This window comes from Parasteatoda tepidariorum, chromosome 4 (assembly GCF_043381705.1).
Source record: "Parasteatoda tepidariorum isolate YZ-2023 chromosome 4, CAS_Ptep_4.0, whole genome shotgun sequence".
Taxonomy (NCBI): domain Eukaryota; kingdom Metazoa; phylum Arthropoda; class Arachnida; order Araneae; family Theridiidae; genus Parasteatoda; species Parasteatoda tepidariorum.
Genome location: NC_092207.1, coordinates 77,510,151 through 77,528,838, shown reverse-complemented (window position 1 = coordinate 77,528,838; position 18,688 = coordinate 77,510,151). Strand labels below are relative to the sequence as shown.

General features: G+C 29.6%; 1 protein-coding gene across 1 annotated transcript in view; it reads right to left on the bottom strand.

Moving 5' to 3' along the window:
• The window catches only part of LOC107450276 (uncharacterized), a 63,322-nt gene extending 45,858 nt beyond the window's left edge, over positions 1-17,464 (bottom strand). The window contains exons 1-3 of the mRNA XM_071180387.1: positions 17,259-17,464; positions 13,941-13,995; positions 5,678-5,766 (exon numbers count right to left, since the gene is read on the bottom strand). Of these exons, the coding sequence (XP_071036488.1) occupies positions 5,678-5,766; positions 13,941-13,995; positions 17,259-17,328 (214 nt within the window). The 5' untranslated portion in view covers positions 17,329-17,464. The remainder of the gene's footprint in view (positions 1-5,677; positions 5,767-13,940; positions 13,996-17,258) is intronic.
• Positions 17,465-18,688: the final 1,224 nt, after the last annotated feature.

Sequence of the window (18,688 nt, the reverse complement as noted above, 5' to 3'; positions counted from 1 at the left end):
CCAAAATTAGTATTTCGATAAAATTTGTATCAAAATTTGAGGGTTTTTATTTAGGGGTTTTTATGTGCAGGTAAGTTGAATTCATAGTTGAAATTTTGAAATACACTAAAAATACCCCAAAAAACAAAATGGCGGCTGAAATATGGCGAGCAAAAATAAAAAAAAATAATATAGTACGTTTAAATAATTAAATATAGCAATGAAAATTTAATAATTTTCGTTCTTTTATATTAAAAATGAAAAGCAAATTATATTTCCGAAGTAATATTACAAAATAACTCGAATTAATCACAAAATAACGCGAAAACATGAAAAAAAACGTAATTTTTGTTTTTCGGTATATTTAGTCCACCTTTGCAATACGGGCAAAATGGGGCAGGTTTTTTCGAAAGAAGAAACATCAAAGAAGACAACAAAAAAAAGTTTAACTAATTACCCCGTGGAACTTTTTGGAACTAAGTTTCGAAAGTCATTCAAACATTGTGAAATATAAAATTATAGGATATAAACTATAAGTTTGTCAAGAGTATTAACTAATCCAACCAATTGAAAAATTGTACTATACTTTCAGACTAATTACTCGGATAAAAATGTAACAGTAAGGTGAAATTTCTATGTATATTTCTGAAATAAAAACTTGAAAGTTACTTTAAAAAAAAAATTTTTTAACACGTTTTTCATTTCATTGTGCTCTTGTCGGTCCAAAAAGTAAATTATAATGCTTGGAATGATTGTGAATACTTAATTTGGGCTATATTAAAGCTGCCTACACATATTTTAGTTGAAAATTTAATTTTTGACTTTTGGCCAAAGATCATGGTCTTTTGGCCCACTGTGGTATGGAATGGGAATTATTATAATGAGTGAAATAATTTTTAAAATAAATTATTCAAAACTTGTGATATTTTTGGTCTTCCTCATCCTGATCTCTATGCCTCTCTGATAGAAACCTACGACTCTTAAGAGGACACCATACAGCGGAAGAAAATTTTCCTCCCAAATTCACTTCCTCCCTCATTACAAATTTAAAATTTAAAGTGTAGAAAAGGTGAATTCAGACAAACCTAGAGTAAGCCATGACGTTTCAAATACTGAAAAGAAAATTTTGAAATATACAAATGAAACTAAATTGTGAGATGATAAGTTAGGATTACACAATGGTGAAGTTCTCTTCTACTAATTTGTTTGTATTTTAATATTTTGAAGTATTTTTTTGTCAGCAATTGAAACTTAATGGGTTACTCTGGGTTTGTCTGAAGTTGTATTTTCCTTCTTTTAAATTCGTAATGAAGAAGAAAGAGAATTTGTGACGAAAATTTTCTTCCGCTTTAGGGCATCCTCTTAAAACGTTATTAGAAGTCATTAAATGGTAGCAAAATATATATTGAGTTAATATGAAGCACTATCTTTATAGAATCATAGATTAAAATTTGTCTGCTACACCACTTAGTTATTTTATTTGATATCCGTCATTGAACAGCCGACCCATTTTTTGGGTTTACGACAACTGATGTTCAACTCCGTAGCCTTGTAATTTTGAACCACTCCAGAAGACAAGGAAACTCCTGGATCAGTACCCCCAGAGGTATTGATTTGTTATGAGAACATGGAGGACTTTGTGACTCGACAGATTTAATGTGCATCAGTCACCATTTACTACACGGGGAGTTTGCCCCCGGCGGGGATCGAACCCCCGACCTCTTGGACATGGGTCCAGTGCCCTACCAACCAGGCTATCCCGGCCCCACACCACTTAGTTAGACAGAAACTATAATTGTAAAAATTAGATAATTTGTGGTGAAAAGTGATCAGCAGATGCTATCATAATCTGCAGCGCGCGATACCGTGCGGCGGAATTTCTACTACCAGACCGTATTTACAACAAATATAGGTCTAAAAAGTATAAAAACTGCTGGCGTTGGCCAAATTTATAGCTCAAACTCCTTGATCCAATATCTTTTTCTCAAATTGAATGTGTATTTTTAACTACTTTATCCTTTGAAATTACTTTCTTACTCTAAAATATAGTCTAACGATGTGAGAATCATTATCAAACTTTACAAAAATCAAAAATATATATATATATAGATGCTATGGTTCAATGATCAATGAACTTTTTTTAACAATAGGTTAAAAAAAATTAATTTATCATTAGTTATTTTTTAAATCAAAAATTCAATTTATCTAATATTGCATAAAGATAAACTGAAAACGGAAAATCTGATGAAATGTATGTTTCCAAAAGCATAAGATCCATTGCATAACTTTATACCAACTTCTTAAGTTATACCGACCCAATTAACGTTTTGGGAAATATTTTTATGACGATTGCGGCAACAGAACAAATAAAGTTTGCTTGTAAGTCTAGCAGCCTATTAGACTTGGATCGGATTAAACTTAAACCTTGTTAGTCTAGTCTAGTTACATCTATTTTATTTTCATTTTGGGAAGCAAAGAAACTAGTTGAAAATTGCAACGTAGATTAGAGGTTGGCTTACAACAGAGAGGAAGGTCTGAACCTGTCTAGTATAAAGTAATAAATTAAACTTTAATATTCCTAAAATTGTGTTTCGTACGAGCATTGTTTTGGAGATCATTTCATGTCCATTAGTTCATATTATAAATAGATTTAACTAAAACATTTATAAAAGTTTATTAAGTTTAATAAGTACTGTTGCTACGCATCCACTATTACTTGTCAACATATTAAAATTATCATTAGTGAATCTTGTCAATATACACGGAAGAGCCATTACGTTATGACCACTCTGCTAATAACATGTAGGACCACCTTTAGCCCTCAAAACTGCTAGCACCCGCAGTGGCATTGATTCCACAAGGTGCTGATAGGTAGTCTGAGGTATCTGGTACCAAGCGCTCACCAACTGGTCCTGCAATTCCCTCACATTGCGAGGGGGTAGCGTGGCAGCACGAATTTGGTTTTCCAAGTAGGACCACAAATGCTCTATTGGAATAAGGTCAGGTGAATTTGGGAGCCAAGACATGACTTTGAAAGTCACTGGAATGTTCCTCGACGATTTGACTCTTATGACATGGTGCATTATCCTGTTGGTAAACACCATCCCCCGCAGGAAAACTTGTTGCCATGAATGGGTGAACCTGGTCCCGAACTATGTTCAAGTAGCTTATAGACGTCAGGGTTGTTCTATGAGGATTATGGGTCCTAGTGTGCCCCATGAAAACATTTCTGGCGAGAAACCATTGTTCCTGGGCAAGAAACCATTGTTCCTGGGCAAGAAACCATTGTTCCTGGGCAAGAAACCATGAAAACCTGGGCGAGCCCATTGTTATAGGAGGGTGATCATAATGTAATGGCTCTTCGGTGTATATGTTACCGGCAAAATATGAAATTCCGGCATCCTATAGAATGCCTAGGCATTCTATATAATGCCAGATGTTTTTAGGCAAGGCATGAAATATGAGAAATATTACATACTTTCCCTAGGCATTGTATATAATACCTAGGCTTTCTATAGAATGACAAATGCTATTTAGGCAAAGCATGATAAAAACTTCCTGATGAGGTTCTTATGTAAATGATGTGCATTTCTCAAATATAAAAATGTTATTCTGAAAAAATAATGAGAGTGCCATTAAAAATTTTTTATTCAAAATGCGTAAAGAAAAGTGAAAGATGAAAAATGATAATGATAATTTATATGCCTTTCTTATTAAGGAAAACAAAATTTTCACAAGAAAAATAAGAAATTAACCTACTTGTTGCAACATGGCAGGCTTGAATGACATTTCGAATTACATTTCATTACATTACGAAATGAATCGGAGAGTATTTTATACTTTGCCGGTTTCCCATTTGGCATTCTATAGAATGCCTAGAAAATGTGTGAAATATAAATCGTTTCATACATTGTCGGCTAGTTTTAGGCATTATATACAATGCCTAGGCATTCTATAGAATGCCGGACTTCAAACTTAGCCGGTAACATATATATTTGATTAAAATATGATACACCCCCTGAAAGTTTTTTGTAATAAATAATAATAATAACAATTAAGTAATAATTTTACTCATTATTATACTTTCTGATTTTCTCTTCAAAATAATATTACCTGCGAAACTTTCCGAAAATCAGAAAGAAAACTAACATCTGCATAAATAAAATTAGCAGGCCAAACAATAAAATCTTTTTTAATGCCTTTCATGCAGCATCCAATCAGAGTTAAATCTTTTATTAGCCATAAAACAATATTCCTAATTGCTTACCATATTCATTGCAATTGTCCCCACGCCAACAAAGGTCACACTCGCATCGTCCAGTTATACCGACCCAATTAACGTTTTGGGAAATATTTTTATGACGATTGCGGCAACAGAACAAATAAAGTTTGCTTGTAAGTCTAGCAGCCTATTAGACTTGGATCGGATTAAACTTAAACCTTGTTAGTCTAGTCTAGTTTATTTTTATTTTGGGAAGCAAAGAAAATAGTTGAAAATTGCAACGTAGATTAGGGGTTGGCGTACAACAGAGAGAAAGGGTTGAACCTGTCTAGTATAAAGTAATAAATTAAACTTTAATATTCCTAAAATTGTGTTTAGTATGAGCATTGCTTTGGAGATCATAAGTCTATATTATAAATGTCCATAAGTCTATATTATAAATAGATTTAACTAAAACATTTATAAATGTATATTAAGTTTAATAAGTGCTGTTGCTACACATCCACTATTACTTGTCAACATATTAAAATTATCATTAGTGAATCTTGTCAACATATGTGTTACCGGCAAAGTATGAAACGGCGGCATTCTGAAGAATGCCTTGGAATTGTATATAATGCCAGATGTTTTTAGGCGAGGTATGAAATATGAGAAGTATTGCATACTTTCCTTAGGCATTGTATATAATACCTAGGCATTTGATAGAATAACGAATGCTATTTAGGAAAAATATGAAAAAACGTCTTGATGAGGTTATTATGTAAATGATGGGCATTTTTCAAATATAAAAATGTTATTCTGAAAAAATAATGAGAGTGCCATTAAAATTTTTTTATTCAAAATGCGTAAAGAAAAGTGAAAGATGAAAAATGATAATGATAATATCAAGGGATAATATCTTTCTTATTAAGGGAAACAAAATTTTAAATAAGAATTCAAATTTAAATAAAATAAGAAATTAACCTACTTGTTACAACATGGCAGGCTTGAATGACATTTTGAATTACATTTCATTACATTACGAAACGAAACGGAGATGTATTTTATACTTTGCCGGTTTCTCATTTGGCATTCTATAGAATGCCTAGCAAATGTGTGAAGTATAAATCGTTTTATACAATACCGGCTAGTTTTAGGCATTATATACAATGCCTAGGCACTCTATGGAATGCCGGGTTTCAAACTTAGCCGGTAACATATATATTTGATTAAAATATGATACACTCCCTACAAGTTTTTTGCTATAAATAATAATAACAGCAATTAAGTAATAATTTTATTCATTATTATACTTTCTGATTTTCTCTTCAAAATAATATTACCTGCGAAACTTTCCAAAAATCTGAAAGAAAACTAACATCTGCGTAAATAAAATTAGCAGGTTAAACAATAAAATCTTTTTTAATGCCTTTCATGCAGCATCCAATCAGAGTTAAATCTTTTATTAGCCATAAAACAATATTCCTAATTGCTTACCATATTCATTGCAATTGTCCCCACGCCAACAAAGGTCACACTCGCATCGTCCCGCTTCGTTGCAATCCCCATGGTAGCATGTAATCGATCTGGAAAAAAAATGAATAAAAACAATGTAAACCTTTTCATTAAAAGAGATGGAGGTTGGTTAAATGATGCCTATCGTGACAAATTACAGACTGAAAATACACTTTACGAACTGATTTGCGAAAAAGAAATATATCTACATAATACGAAATGTATTTTGGGAAGTCGATTTAGTTTAAATTGTGTTCGTTTATGTCATTTTTTTAAACGAGTGAGGTAATTTTTAATGTATTAAGATCATAAAAAAATTATAAGGTAATAATGTGAAAAGTAAATAAAATTGTGTTTAATAATATGTTAATAATGTGTTAAATAAAATTGTGTAATAATGTGTTTAATTGTTTTGCTAATTTAAAAAACAGTATATTTATTTCCCCTGTTTCCTATCATTTGGATGATGAAAAATATTTTGTTTCCTAATATTTACTAATTTGAATTTATAGAAAATTTATATTTTTACAATCATTTAATTACAAAAACTTCCGATTAATTTTCATTCCTTATTTCCGCATCAAAAACTCGATTTTTCTGTACCTGTCTTATTTCGAAATGCATCTTATGAACATGATTTCCAAACTTAAATTATTCTTCCTGTTTCTGTAAGCCTTTCGAGCATGTGCAGCACAGAATTACAGCACTAATTAGTGGAAAATGTTAATACTGCCCTTTTCCTCATTTATTTATATGTATTAATTGCTAGATTGTCCTGGAAGCATTATTACTTACTCTTGAGTACACGAAAGATGGCATACTCGTAAAAGAAAAGTATTTAAAATGTCAGTCGCATACATAGGAGCGAAGGCTTTAAGAACTAGTATAGGTACAGGTGTTATATAAAATTAAATTAACGATTTTTTACTGAGAAGTACGGTATTTAAAAAGAAAAATATTAATACACGAATGAGTATTTATTCACAACAATTGCAATTATTAAGTACAAAAATAACTCCGAAACAATGAGTATAATTTACTGAATATAGAAAATAAAAATATGGTAGATTTTTGATATCTCTCTATATCAAAAAACCGTAAACGCCACCTGTTTTGAATACGTTTCTGCACGTTGGAACTGTACGTTGCATTTTGCTTTGCTAAGAAAAAACTTTAAAACTTAGAAACTTTAAAATATTTAAATTCGCATTAGTTGCTCTTTGTTTATTTCATGTGGTTCGTAAAATTTTGATTATTGAATGATATTATTTTTCTTTTTAACTTTGTTTTACATATTTTATGATAGGATAAGCAAGAAAACCAATCTGTGAGCAAATAATTATGTTCAAGCAATAAGAAAGAGGGAGTTCAATCACTTTTTATTTGAATAAAGACGCAGTAAGTAACATAAATTATTACAAATGGGAACTTCTCTTATTGTTAAACTTAAGCAACACAAATATTCTATGTATACAGTCGAACCTCGCTAACTCGAACCTCGATTTCACGAATTTTTCGATATCTCGAAGGAAAAAAAATTCCCTTCAAATTTCCTATACACTCAATGTTTAAAAAAACTTGATCTCACGATTTTTTTTTCCTAATCCTTCGACAACTTAAATTTTTTTTCCATAAATAGTGTAGATTTTTTTCCTAAAATTAAAAAAATACAAAATTTTAAGAATGGCTGACAAGGCATGAAATGATGTGTTTTCCTTTACGGTAATGAATGGCTTCAAGAAGTCTGGATTCATTAAAGATCATAAAAGTAGTCAAACAATCAATATCGTTAATTCTGCTAAAAACTACACCGAAAATGATTGGAACAGATTGACCGGACTCATGAAGCTTGATGACATGGAATTTCATGACTTTGTAAACGTAGATGATTCAGTAACAGTGTGTGGTCAGTGGGATGACAATGATATCATCGCTCAAACGAAAGCTTCGTGTGAACTATCAGAAGAAGAGGATGAGGAAATCGAAGNTAAGAGTAGTGAAATTCCTGCAACCGTAGTTTTAAACAATCAATAGCACTAGAAAAGGAGATATTGGTAAAACCGAAACATCAAAAGAAAGTATAGGTTTGTTAGAGGGGGAAAGATGCGCGAGTTGGTAACCAAATTCATGGAAATTTTTAACAGTGTGAATGTTGTTAGAAATTAGAGGTGAGATGATACGAGCTAAAAAGCGAGAAAGTTTATAACAGGGAGTATCAGGGAGTATTGAAACTTGTAAACTTAAGGAAGAGCAGAAAAACAAGCTCAACTGGAAATAGAAAGAAACTTTTAGTGTAGTTCGAAAGCATACAAGAACTTCTCATTTTTCCTTAATTTCAGTAGAATGAGAAGATGTAGGATCAGACTTTAAGATTGAGTAAGGGCCAGAGGCTAACATCTTTTCAACATGATTACTATAATCTAATTATTACGTAATCATGTAACACTTACACAATTTTAACCCTTACACAATTTTAAAGTTACGCAAAAATTACAGCTAGGCTTAACATTTACAATTTTTAGTTTTATTTTTAAGAACTTCAAGTTCAAATATTTTTATTTGAAAAGTTGTACGCTTAGTAAAATTTAAATATTTGCGCTTTGAAAATAATAATGCAACGCTTTTTCATTACAAATAGGAACCTTTTTTCATAAAATAATAACAAGAGAATGTCTATACATATGATTTTAGAAATATAAAATGGAATGTCAAATATCTTTCATCCTCTTGAGATGTATCTTACATCATCAATCATAAAAAGTCTTCTATTTGCTAATTTTCAGACAAAATTTTTATTATGATGACCATTAAAAGCTTACATAAAACACCTATTAGGCATACAGTGTGCAAAATATAAAAAAATCCCTTTCATAACTTTTAATTTAATTATTGGATTTTACGCACTAAAATGCAATATTTATGGTTCGAGGGTCAAAATGCTAATTAATTTGCCCAGTCGATATATTTTAAATAAAAATATAAGACCTAAAAACGTACTTTCTGAGAATAAACATACCTCTTCCTTTTCGAATACCCTAATATGAAAATAATATATATCCTACCCTTTATCTTTCAAAATATAAAGGGTAGCCATAATTGAGCTATTTAAGACAAAGAAAAAATTTTTAACGCAGCTATGAAACTCGTTCATTCAAAAAAAGGCTGTGTAGAAATATTTTTCCCTAATTATTTATTATTTTTTATTGTTTAATTTAATAATGATTTTAAAAAATTTAAGCTTTAAGATAGGGACAGGGTGCTAGTGTGGGCAATTCCTACAAATTTGTCAAAAACTCATATTTAATATATTTTTAACTCGTGAAATATTTCTTTACAATAATCAGGATGTTCACTTCTATTTTGGCTTTCATCTGGAATAAAAAAGTTATTCAGTTTTACCATATTATTATTTATTTTTTTGAAGAAAAAAAAGGGTTGTTTTTGTCCACATTAGTCCCACTACGCAAGGCTAGAGTGAAGAAGCTCTGAGGCTAATGGAGACAAACTCGATAACTAAATGGTAGAATAGGGTCGTTAACTGCAATTCAGAAAGGTGTATCTGAAGCCAAAAATAAAATTAATCTCAATCTAATATTTATTGGAGAGTAAATATCGACATAGTTTAATTAAAATACTAATATATAATACAGCATTTCACTATACTAAGATTTGACATTTTGAATACAAATCAATACATTCGAAAGCGATTATTTGATTTAATTTATTTGAACAGACAGAATTAATTTTAAATTGTATCAATTTTAATAACCATGGTCTTAACTTGATAACGAAATGGTCCAAATGGACAACATACGGAGTGCATTACTGCGATATTTTTTTTTCATTGGAGCAATGTAAAAAACTCATAAAACCGAAGACGGGACTGTTTGCTGATATTCTGTAATAGTTTAATGTATGACAAAAAATACATAGTAAAAACCTTGCTTTTTTTACTTCAATACATCCCTATTTAATTAAATTCTTTTAACGAACTTGATAAAACATCAGCTTTGAAACATTTCTTAAAAAATGTATTAATATTAAGGTTTTGTGCTAGTTTTTTTGCTTGTTCTTGAAACCACTCATTATAAAGGTATATTATTCTACAATATCATTCTAAGTTAGAAAATAAATAACATCAAATTTGTGATCAATTTGTGTGTTTTCTTCCATTGAAAGTTGAATGAGGCATGTGTGGATCTCTACCTCTATGTGTCTACAGCAGCCCCACAAAGCCTAATGCCGGTTAATAGACAACTAGAATTGGGTTGAGCCCTTTAACTATTTCGTTTTCAGTGTGAATATTTGCCTCATAATGGCTTCATATTTAGGTGATCTCCGAAGCCAAGAAAGAGGTTCAACCAGTTCTATTTACGCAATGAGCTCTGTTTTGCGTATGTTTCAGGGAACCTTTCGCACACTCCAGAAACGATTTTTGAAGAAACCTTTTCGCACACTCCAGAAACGGTTTTTGTTTATATTCAGAGCAAAGATGTGGCCTAGATGAGGCAAAATATTTAAGTTTCTGCTTTAAACTGGGTTAACAGTTAACTATGTACGCCTCAAAATGAGAAGTTGAGCAGTAGGCTCTTGAAACTATACAAAACAGAAGTTACAATCAAAAAAGGTTTTCAAAAAAACACATAAATTAACATGTTATGTTTAAGAGAAAATTTCTATTATCTGAAAATAAATTATGTTAATAAAAGAGTAAAGAGAAAGTTTTAAAATTACTTTTGCTCTTTAAAAACCTTCTTATGTAAATTTCTACTAAAGTATTCCCAGTGTGATAATGCAACTGATTAATGGAAGTGTGTTCATCAAAGTTGCCAATCTGTGATATCTCATAGAGGAAATTTGAACAAGGCATTAAAGAATTTTTCAAGATTTCCACTCTTCCCCCAAGCCCACCCAAGTCTATATATTTTCTTTTATTTTTAACTATGCAATTTAAATAGCCAAAATATGAGATTTGAACAAAATCGATCAAATAGTTTCTTAGTAATATAATTTCTAAATAGTCATAATTTTATATTTTAATTTCTCAGGAATTTTTCGACCCTTTCCATTGAAGTTTCCGATTTTGACATTAAGAATTTCATAGTTTCAAATAATGTAAAAATTTGTATAGTGAAATTAACATGAAGGGTTCCGTATACTCTTTACTGTTAACTAAATTATTAAGACCACATATTTTCTTGATAATAAAAGGTATTCGAAAAATGTGCACTACTGAAGTGTATGATTTCCAAACTAAAAATATTGTCTGCACAAATCAATTAACACATTTAAGATCAATCCTTTGAACAATTAAAGTTTAATTTCTGTGTATGATAACCCAATTTTTATAATTTGATGTTTCGTTTTATATTTTGCGCACAGTTCAGAGCTCAAAATAAAAATAATATTATGATTATGAATAACTTTTGCTCTCGTGATCGGATTTTAATAAACTAGGTAATTTTTGAAAAGGGCAACCTCAAATATGTTAATTAATGACTGAATAAAGATACCTTTTTTGCCGACGAATTTAGATTTTTGTTTATCAGAATAGGGGGAAGGGAGAAACTCATCAAAATATGAAAAAAGGAAAAATACTTGACTATCAAAATATGGAAAATTTGTTCTTGATAGTTTAGGCAGGTGAGCGTTCAAAAGTTTGGATTTTTTAATGTTGCACTTTTTACGTATGTCGACATAACCAATGGAACAAATTTTTCCTACAATTATAAATTTAGTTTACCCAATGATGGTTACATGAAAAAAAGTTTTAATAGTTTATTATTATTTCTATTATTTTTTCGAATGAGGATAAAATAACTTTTGAATTGTAAGGTATACAAATTTTTATATCATTTCAAACTAAGTAATTTTACAAAATTGACGAAACATAAAATTTGGATCAAAATGATCAAGTAATAAAGAAATAGAATTTTAAAAATATATTTGATTTTTTAAAAAAAATTGCATTGCTTTAAAAAAATTTTATTAGAAACTATTCAACTGATTTCTCTCAAATTTTGTCATTTAAAATTAAATAGATTAAATTGGTGTAAAAATTTGTACAGTACAATTCAAAATCTTTTCGACCCTAATTGAATAAAATAATTTAAAAAAACTATTAAAAACTATTTTTTTACATGGAATTATCGTTGGTCAAACTAAATTTATAATTGTCAGCAAAAGTTTTTCTATTCACTTTAAAAGTTTCAAAGATATGGCTAAATATACTTGAAAATGAGGGCTAAAACTTTCGACTGTTCTCCAGTCAAAGCTATTGGAACCATATTTTCCAGTTTTGTTGTAACAGCCTATATTTTTATCAGTGCCAGATTAGTGTAGAGGAACAGTTGGGACTGCATCCCCAGGTCTAGGATTCTTAAAGGGCCCTGCCAAAAACTTTCAAATGGCATCTCTGAAATAGTATTTTATCATAAAAACCTGAACATTTCATACTTTAATAAACTTTAGTTAAACATAAAGAAATAAAAGATGAAATGAAGGAAAAAGCAATTATTATTACAGCAACTCTCGATAAATTCTAATTTGAGTAGAAACGACCACACTGGCACGTGCTCGAATTAAAGTAATTAGCATTTGCAATGATCAGATTTTTAATGGATGGCTCAGGGGTTTTATGATACTGTAGTTTTATTTTCTTTCAGAATATTTTTTTCTGCTTATATCTAAATCGGATATTGCGGACCACGGTACCATTTATTAAACGACCTTTCTGACTCCAGCGGCCAAAGATCACAGGGACGTGACCTCCATTCGGTACTCTCATATTACGTATCGTATTAGTACGTATATTCTCGGAGTACACGGGCCTCGGGAAGCGCTTCATTTTCATTTTGTTGGTTATGACGAGGGTAAAAGACTTATTTCTATTGCTGTTTATTGTATGAACAGAATTAATTTCATCTGAGACTGAAAAACGAAAGCCAAAGCAGTTAAGGAAAGGAAAGTTTTTTTTAAAAAAAAATACCGAAAATAGCGCATTATTTTACTAGATATAATGAAGCTAATGTATTTTTAGAAATAACTCTTATCATTAAAAATGGCCGTGTCTTAATATTTTAGGTAAGAAACTTAATATAAATTATACAAATTAATTTCTTTTTAATAAGTAGTGCATTAATTTTGGAATATTTTAAGACATTATAGTATTGTAGTTATTACAATATGTTTAAGTGAATGAAATTTTTTAATGAAACACATCAAAATTTGAAATTAAAGCATTCAATTTAATTTTTGAAAAATTCGACATCATAAAAAATTATTTTCAAGGTATGAAAAAATTATATGTTGCAAACATATATATATATCCCACCCAAGTCTATATATTTTCTTTTANNTATATGTATATATATATATACAGAGAGAGAGAAAGATAAAGTGGGTATCCATTTTGCTCTAAAGAAACTAAAATTTTCTTAGAATTAGATATCGTTTTTCAAATTATAAAATTATATCTTCTAATTTCGATCTAAATATATTTACTGAAAAATTATTAAAATAGTCTGGTTGGGAAAAACATAACAAAATGTTTTTTTTCTTCTTAATATTGCTGCGACTCTATTAATTTTTCCAGGTGCGTACGAGACCTGTTATTTTCATTACTTAATGCATGTTGTGTACGCATGAATTGCCAAGACTTAGGCAAATTTTCAATTTATTTAATAAAATATTGGACTTAATTACATTTCGTATCTTACTTAAAGTTAACTATTAATTATTATTATTAACTTAATTTTTACTTAATTTTGGTAAAATATTAAAATTTCATTGATTAATAAGGCACCACGTTACCGACCAGCTCCAGGACCCTTTGACACATTGATCCTGCTTTGATTTTGATGGTTAAAAATCCAAATCCATCAAAAGCTACGTTTATTCAGAGAAAGTTTGTTTTGTGCAACTTAATCAAAAAATAGCACCAATTAATTAGCATGATTGAGGTTACATTTTCAAATCATTAAATTGGCACTCAAAATTATCATTAAAACAAGTGTTATTTAAGGCAAAATCTTTTTTATTTTGCTCAGGTAATAACTGAAATAATAAAAGTAAGCTAAATTATAGTAACGAAAATGCTCTAATAAGACAGTAACGAGCCCTCTGGAGCCAAACCCAATATAACTCAGTTAAACAGCTTTTAATTTATATGTTTCCTTATTAAGTTCTAAATAGTCCTTATACATTATATTATTATGCTAAAACTAATTATTGTAGAAAAACTTACTTGACGCAACCGTTTCCTTCACAATTTTCTAACACTTGTTCACATATTTGGACACCTGTATACATAAAAACAGATTTTAAAATAATGTAGTAAGCATTTTTATTAAATTTCTAATTTTCTTTCGATAATTCGAAAAGAAATTAGAGTACAATATTGAAACCATTTAAAAAAACAATAGTATATCTTATTGATATGGTGTTAAATTTGTGATGTAATATCTCTCAGAATATGATGTTGAACAACCTCAAAAGTTATGCGAATTTACACTTCTTCTTTAAATAACACCAAATCTAGTTTTTATTTACAATTTAATGGGTGTTATGAAAGCTCTTAACACTGAAAATATAAAAAGCTTACTCCAAGATCGCTTGCCTTTAAACCATAAGTTAAATATTCTCACTTCCGAAAACTCTGAGTTTGGCTCGTTTTGATTTCATCTATAATTGTTTGCAATCGATAATGAGTTTTTAAGTCTTTTGTTCAATATAGCTTTTAATCTGCGGAAAGTATGTAGGTTTTTAGTTGTGTACTATGAATATTTATATTTTAATTTTCAATTCTATGTAAACTGCAATAAATAATTTTATAATGTATAATTTCAATCCACTTCTGCTCTGTTAGGCCTAGTTCGAATTCGTCTTAATATTCTATCTGTTTTGCGTATCATTTACAAACTCATATTCATTTACAAACTCATTTTATTTTTAGAATTAGTGAACGCATGCAATCCAAATAACTTAGTGTGGTTTTATATTGTTCTCGTAAAAATAATTTTACTGATTCATGTATGTATCACATTTTACTATAATTTAAAATTTTAGTTTTACTAAATAACAAGTGGTTGGTGCAGAGTACCAAGTAGTGTAAAGGAACATTCTAGTTGTTTCACAACACCAGGAACTTGGGTTTTGGTGTAGTAGAACATTTAGTTGAACGTCACTTCGGTGTAAAGTAATTGCCACCATATTTGGTGTTCAGATGCACTAAATTTTTTTTACAGTGAAGGTCACTAATATTAGCTTCATTGGCTTGGATAAAAATTAGATTTCATTTTAAATTTAATTTTTAATTATTCAATTTTAAAATATTTTATCTAAGCAAATAGACAAAACAGAAACAAAGATTAATTGTAATTTTTATTTTGGAATATATATATATCAGTTTAGAAACTAAGAATAAAAACTTAGATATTTGTCTCTTATCGTCTCTCCTTAGCTTATTTTCTCATGGATTAGGAAACAGAATATTAATATACACATTTAACATAGTGTCTCATCCCCAACCTTTGCCAACTACCTAGCCACGTTTTCAAGACTATCATTTATCTGCAACGACACCAGATAACATTGATCATAAATACTCAACTCATATCATAATTTTTCGATTTTTTGAAAGTATAATCAAACAATTTTTTTGTATCTATTTATATTAGGAAAATTGAACTTACATTCAAAATTTTTTTAAAATAGTTTTTAAATAAGCAATAAACAAATTATATTGCGACAAAACTTTACAGATACAAAAGCTTAATATCAAAATCAATGAGACTTAAAGTTATTATCGCTTTATTTCTTCATTCGAATTTTTATTTTGTATTTATTTCATTCTAAAGAAATGTTTAAATTAATAAAAAATCGTTTGCAAAACTATTTCAAAGATTTTTTTAAAGAAAACACGGGTGTTCTTTAAAAAAGAGTGAATGCTTCGTAATTTTAATAGCTATGTTGACTCCCCCCCCCCAAAAAAAAAATATTTTTAATCTTAAAATTATTTTTTNCCCCCAAAAAAAAAAATATTTTTAATTTTAAAATTATTTTCTATAAGTTTTACTGTATGAGTGCAAGCGATATATGGAGAAAAAAGTTAATTAAAATAACATATTCTCATTTCATTAAGTTTAAGTAACTAAAAGCAATTTTAAAATTTTGGTAATTTCTTTTTAAATTTTGCTTAATAATCTCCTTTGTAAATTCTAAAAATAAGCTTTGTACTTAATAAAAGAAATCATTTGTTTCCTTATTCTTATGATTAAGAATATTCGCAAATATCTTCTGCGTTGTTATACATTTTACTTGTTATTGACAAGTATAATCAATGGTGTACTCTAAAGTTATTTTATTAAGTATGTGTATCTAAAATATGAGTATCTACAAAATTGGAAATTGTTTTCTGTTTTGAAATTAAATTACTGGTTAATACACTCGTAAAAACTAACGCAAAATTCTGAAGCAAGATTCATATTTCATAAGATAAGAAATATAAAATAACTAAATATGTGTTGAAATCAGTCATTTTTTTATGTATTGAAATTACATTATGTTGTTGTCCTCTATTCACTGTCTTTTAAAATAAAATGTTCTAAGAATATTTAGCGCTTATCCTCGTGCAGTACTTTAACTTTTAATAATTGCAATCAAATTTGACGAGTCATAGTACGTTTCAAAATTACACAAATTAATGTCGTCCTTATTAAAAATTAACATTTTTTTCCAAAAAATAGTGAATACAATTTATAAATTATAAAATATATTTAGATTTTAACAAAATAAGGCTCGACACAAATTATTATCATTCTAATAAAAAATTAATCGCTTTTTAAAAGTTAATCAATATAATTTATGAATTATAAGATACATTTAAGTTTCAACAAAATTCATGAATCTTAAAATGAAATGTTTTGATAGTATTTTGTGTTTATAATCATGAGGTACCTGTGTTTTTTAACCGCAGTTTTCAAAGTTTGTCAGGCCAAACTACACTAAATAACACACAAATTAATATTGTCCGAATGAAATTTAAAATTTTATCCAAAAACGTAATTAACAAAATTTATAAATTATGAAATACATTTAAGTTTTAGCAAAACTCATAAATCTTAAAATAAAATGTTTTGGTGGTATTTTGTGTTTATAATCATGAGATACCTGCATTTTTAACAACAGTTTTCAATGTTTAAGTTTGTCGAGCCTTAATATATTCCAAAATCACACAAATTAATAGCGTCTTTTTAGAAATTCGACTTTTAATTTCAAAAAATATTTGATGAAATTTATGAATAATAAAATGATTAAATCAATAAATCCTTAAATGTTTGATGGTTTTTGTACTTAAACGGTCCCTACATTTTTAAGACGTAGTTCTCAAAGTTTGTCCGGACATGTAACATTACAAGATTATAGAAGTTAATATCATCTTTTTAATTCTACCTTTAAGATTGCCGTCTTTATAAAAAAAAAAAATTAACCTTTTTTAAAAAAAAATTATTTGTTCAAATTCATGAGCCTTTTTTGTAATAAGTTTTGGACAAAGTCAACTCACCTTTTGCACAAGCAACTGTAACAAGAAGTACCAGAGACGCAGTCAACAGATTATTTAAAAATGTTTTCATGTTTACATGAATAGTCCAAGTTTCACTTTTTAATGAATGGTGGAAGCGTGCACATAAACAGGGTGGGTGGAAAAAGGCGCTACGAAATGTTGCGCCGTTTTTCAGTCACTAATTCGTTCTTTATTGTTTCAAGCGATCGGGCGTTGTCTTGTGTTTAGTTGGAAGATGTTACCCTGGTAGCGGATATTTCGTGCGTAACGGAATTTCATGAATTATAAGCAATCAGACAATTTCATTTTCGCGCTAACCGAACCAACTGGAGCTTAACGAGTTGTTACGAAACAAGCCCTGGTCATTTTTCTAGTGTCGCTTTCTATCATCCCTAAAATACCAGATATTGACCTTGAACTTGCTCCAAATGAGTATTTAGAAGCTAATTTTAATTTTATATACCAGAGAAGTGATTATGATTTATTATTATAAACAAGGATTTGCAGCTTAGCTACCACTACAATTATTCAATTAAAATTCACTAGTATATAAGACAAGTTAACTCGATTCTATCTGGAGGTACCTTTCGATAAATCACGATTGATAGTGTCGGTAGCCCACCCCCACATCGGTGACCCAAACATGATCTAAACACCCTTAACGCGATTGAAACACCCACTTCGATTTAAAAACACCTACTTCGATAGATGATTTACAAAGTACAGTTAATTTACTATTTGTGACTGCGATATTGTCCTCCTCACGCTGTTGCTACTCAGTCTCGATCGCACACAACGGGGGCGTGTACACAACTCGACTGCTAATAGCAACAGAGGAGTAGCTACAAGCACAACAGTGATCTTAATACAGCTTTCACGACCAGCACTCAAAGTCCGATGGTCTTAATACAGCTCTCCCGGCCTTTCGCAAAGCAGCAATGAATCAACTAATGGCATCCATTCAACGAATTCTATCACAGATGAAATTCTGGTGTTGGAGTATTGTATTGAATAATGGTAGTGGGTAGCGACTACTACAATCATTTAATTTCAATTCACTAGAATATAAGACTTGTTAACTCGATTCTATCTACAGGTACCTTTTGATAGATGACGGTTGATATTATCGGTTGATTTGTAAGCCAAGATCAGTAGCCTAGCCCCCACAAAATACTCACCGATATCTGAAGAACTTTATAAATCTGGTTTTAAATACTTTTGTCAAACAAATACTTCTTTTTTATTACGTTTCATAAAGTCGCTTTCGTGTGTGTGGTGGGAATCTTGCAATCGAAAGTTCGGCTGATTTCCATTTAGTTAGAGCACTCTTTCAACTGAAGCTCCGTGCCTGATGACAATGCGATTTTAGCTCTCACCGCTTACAAGTAAAAATTTATCGCGATATTATTTCCAAAAGATATGTATCGTCA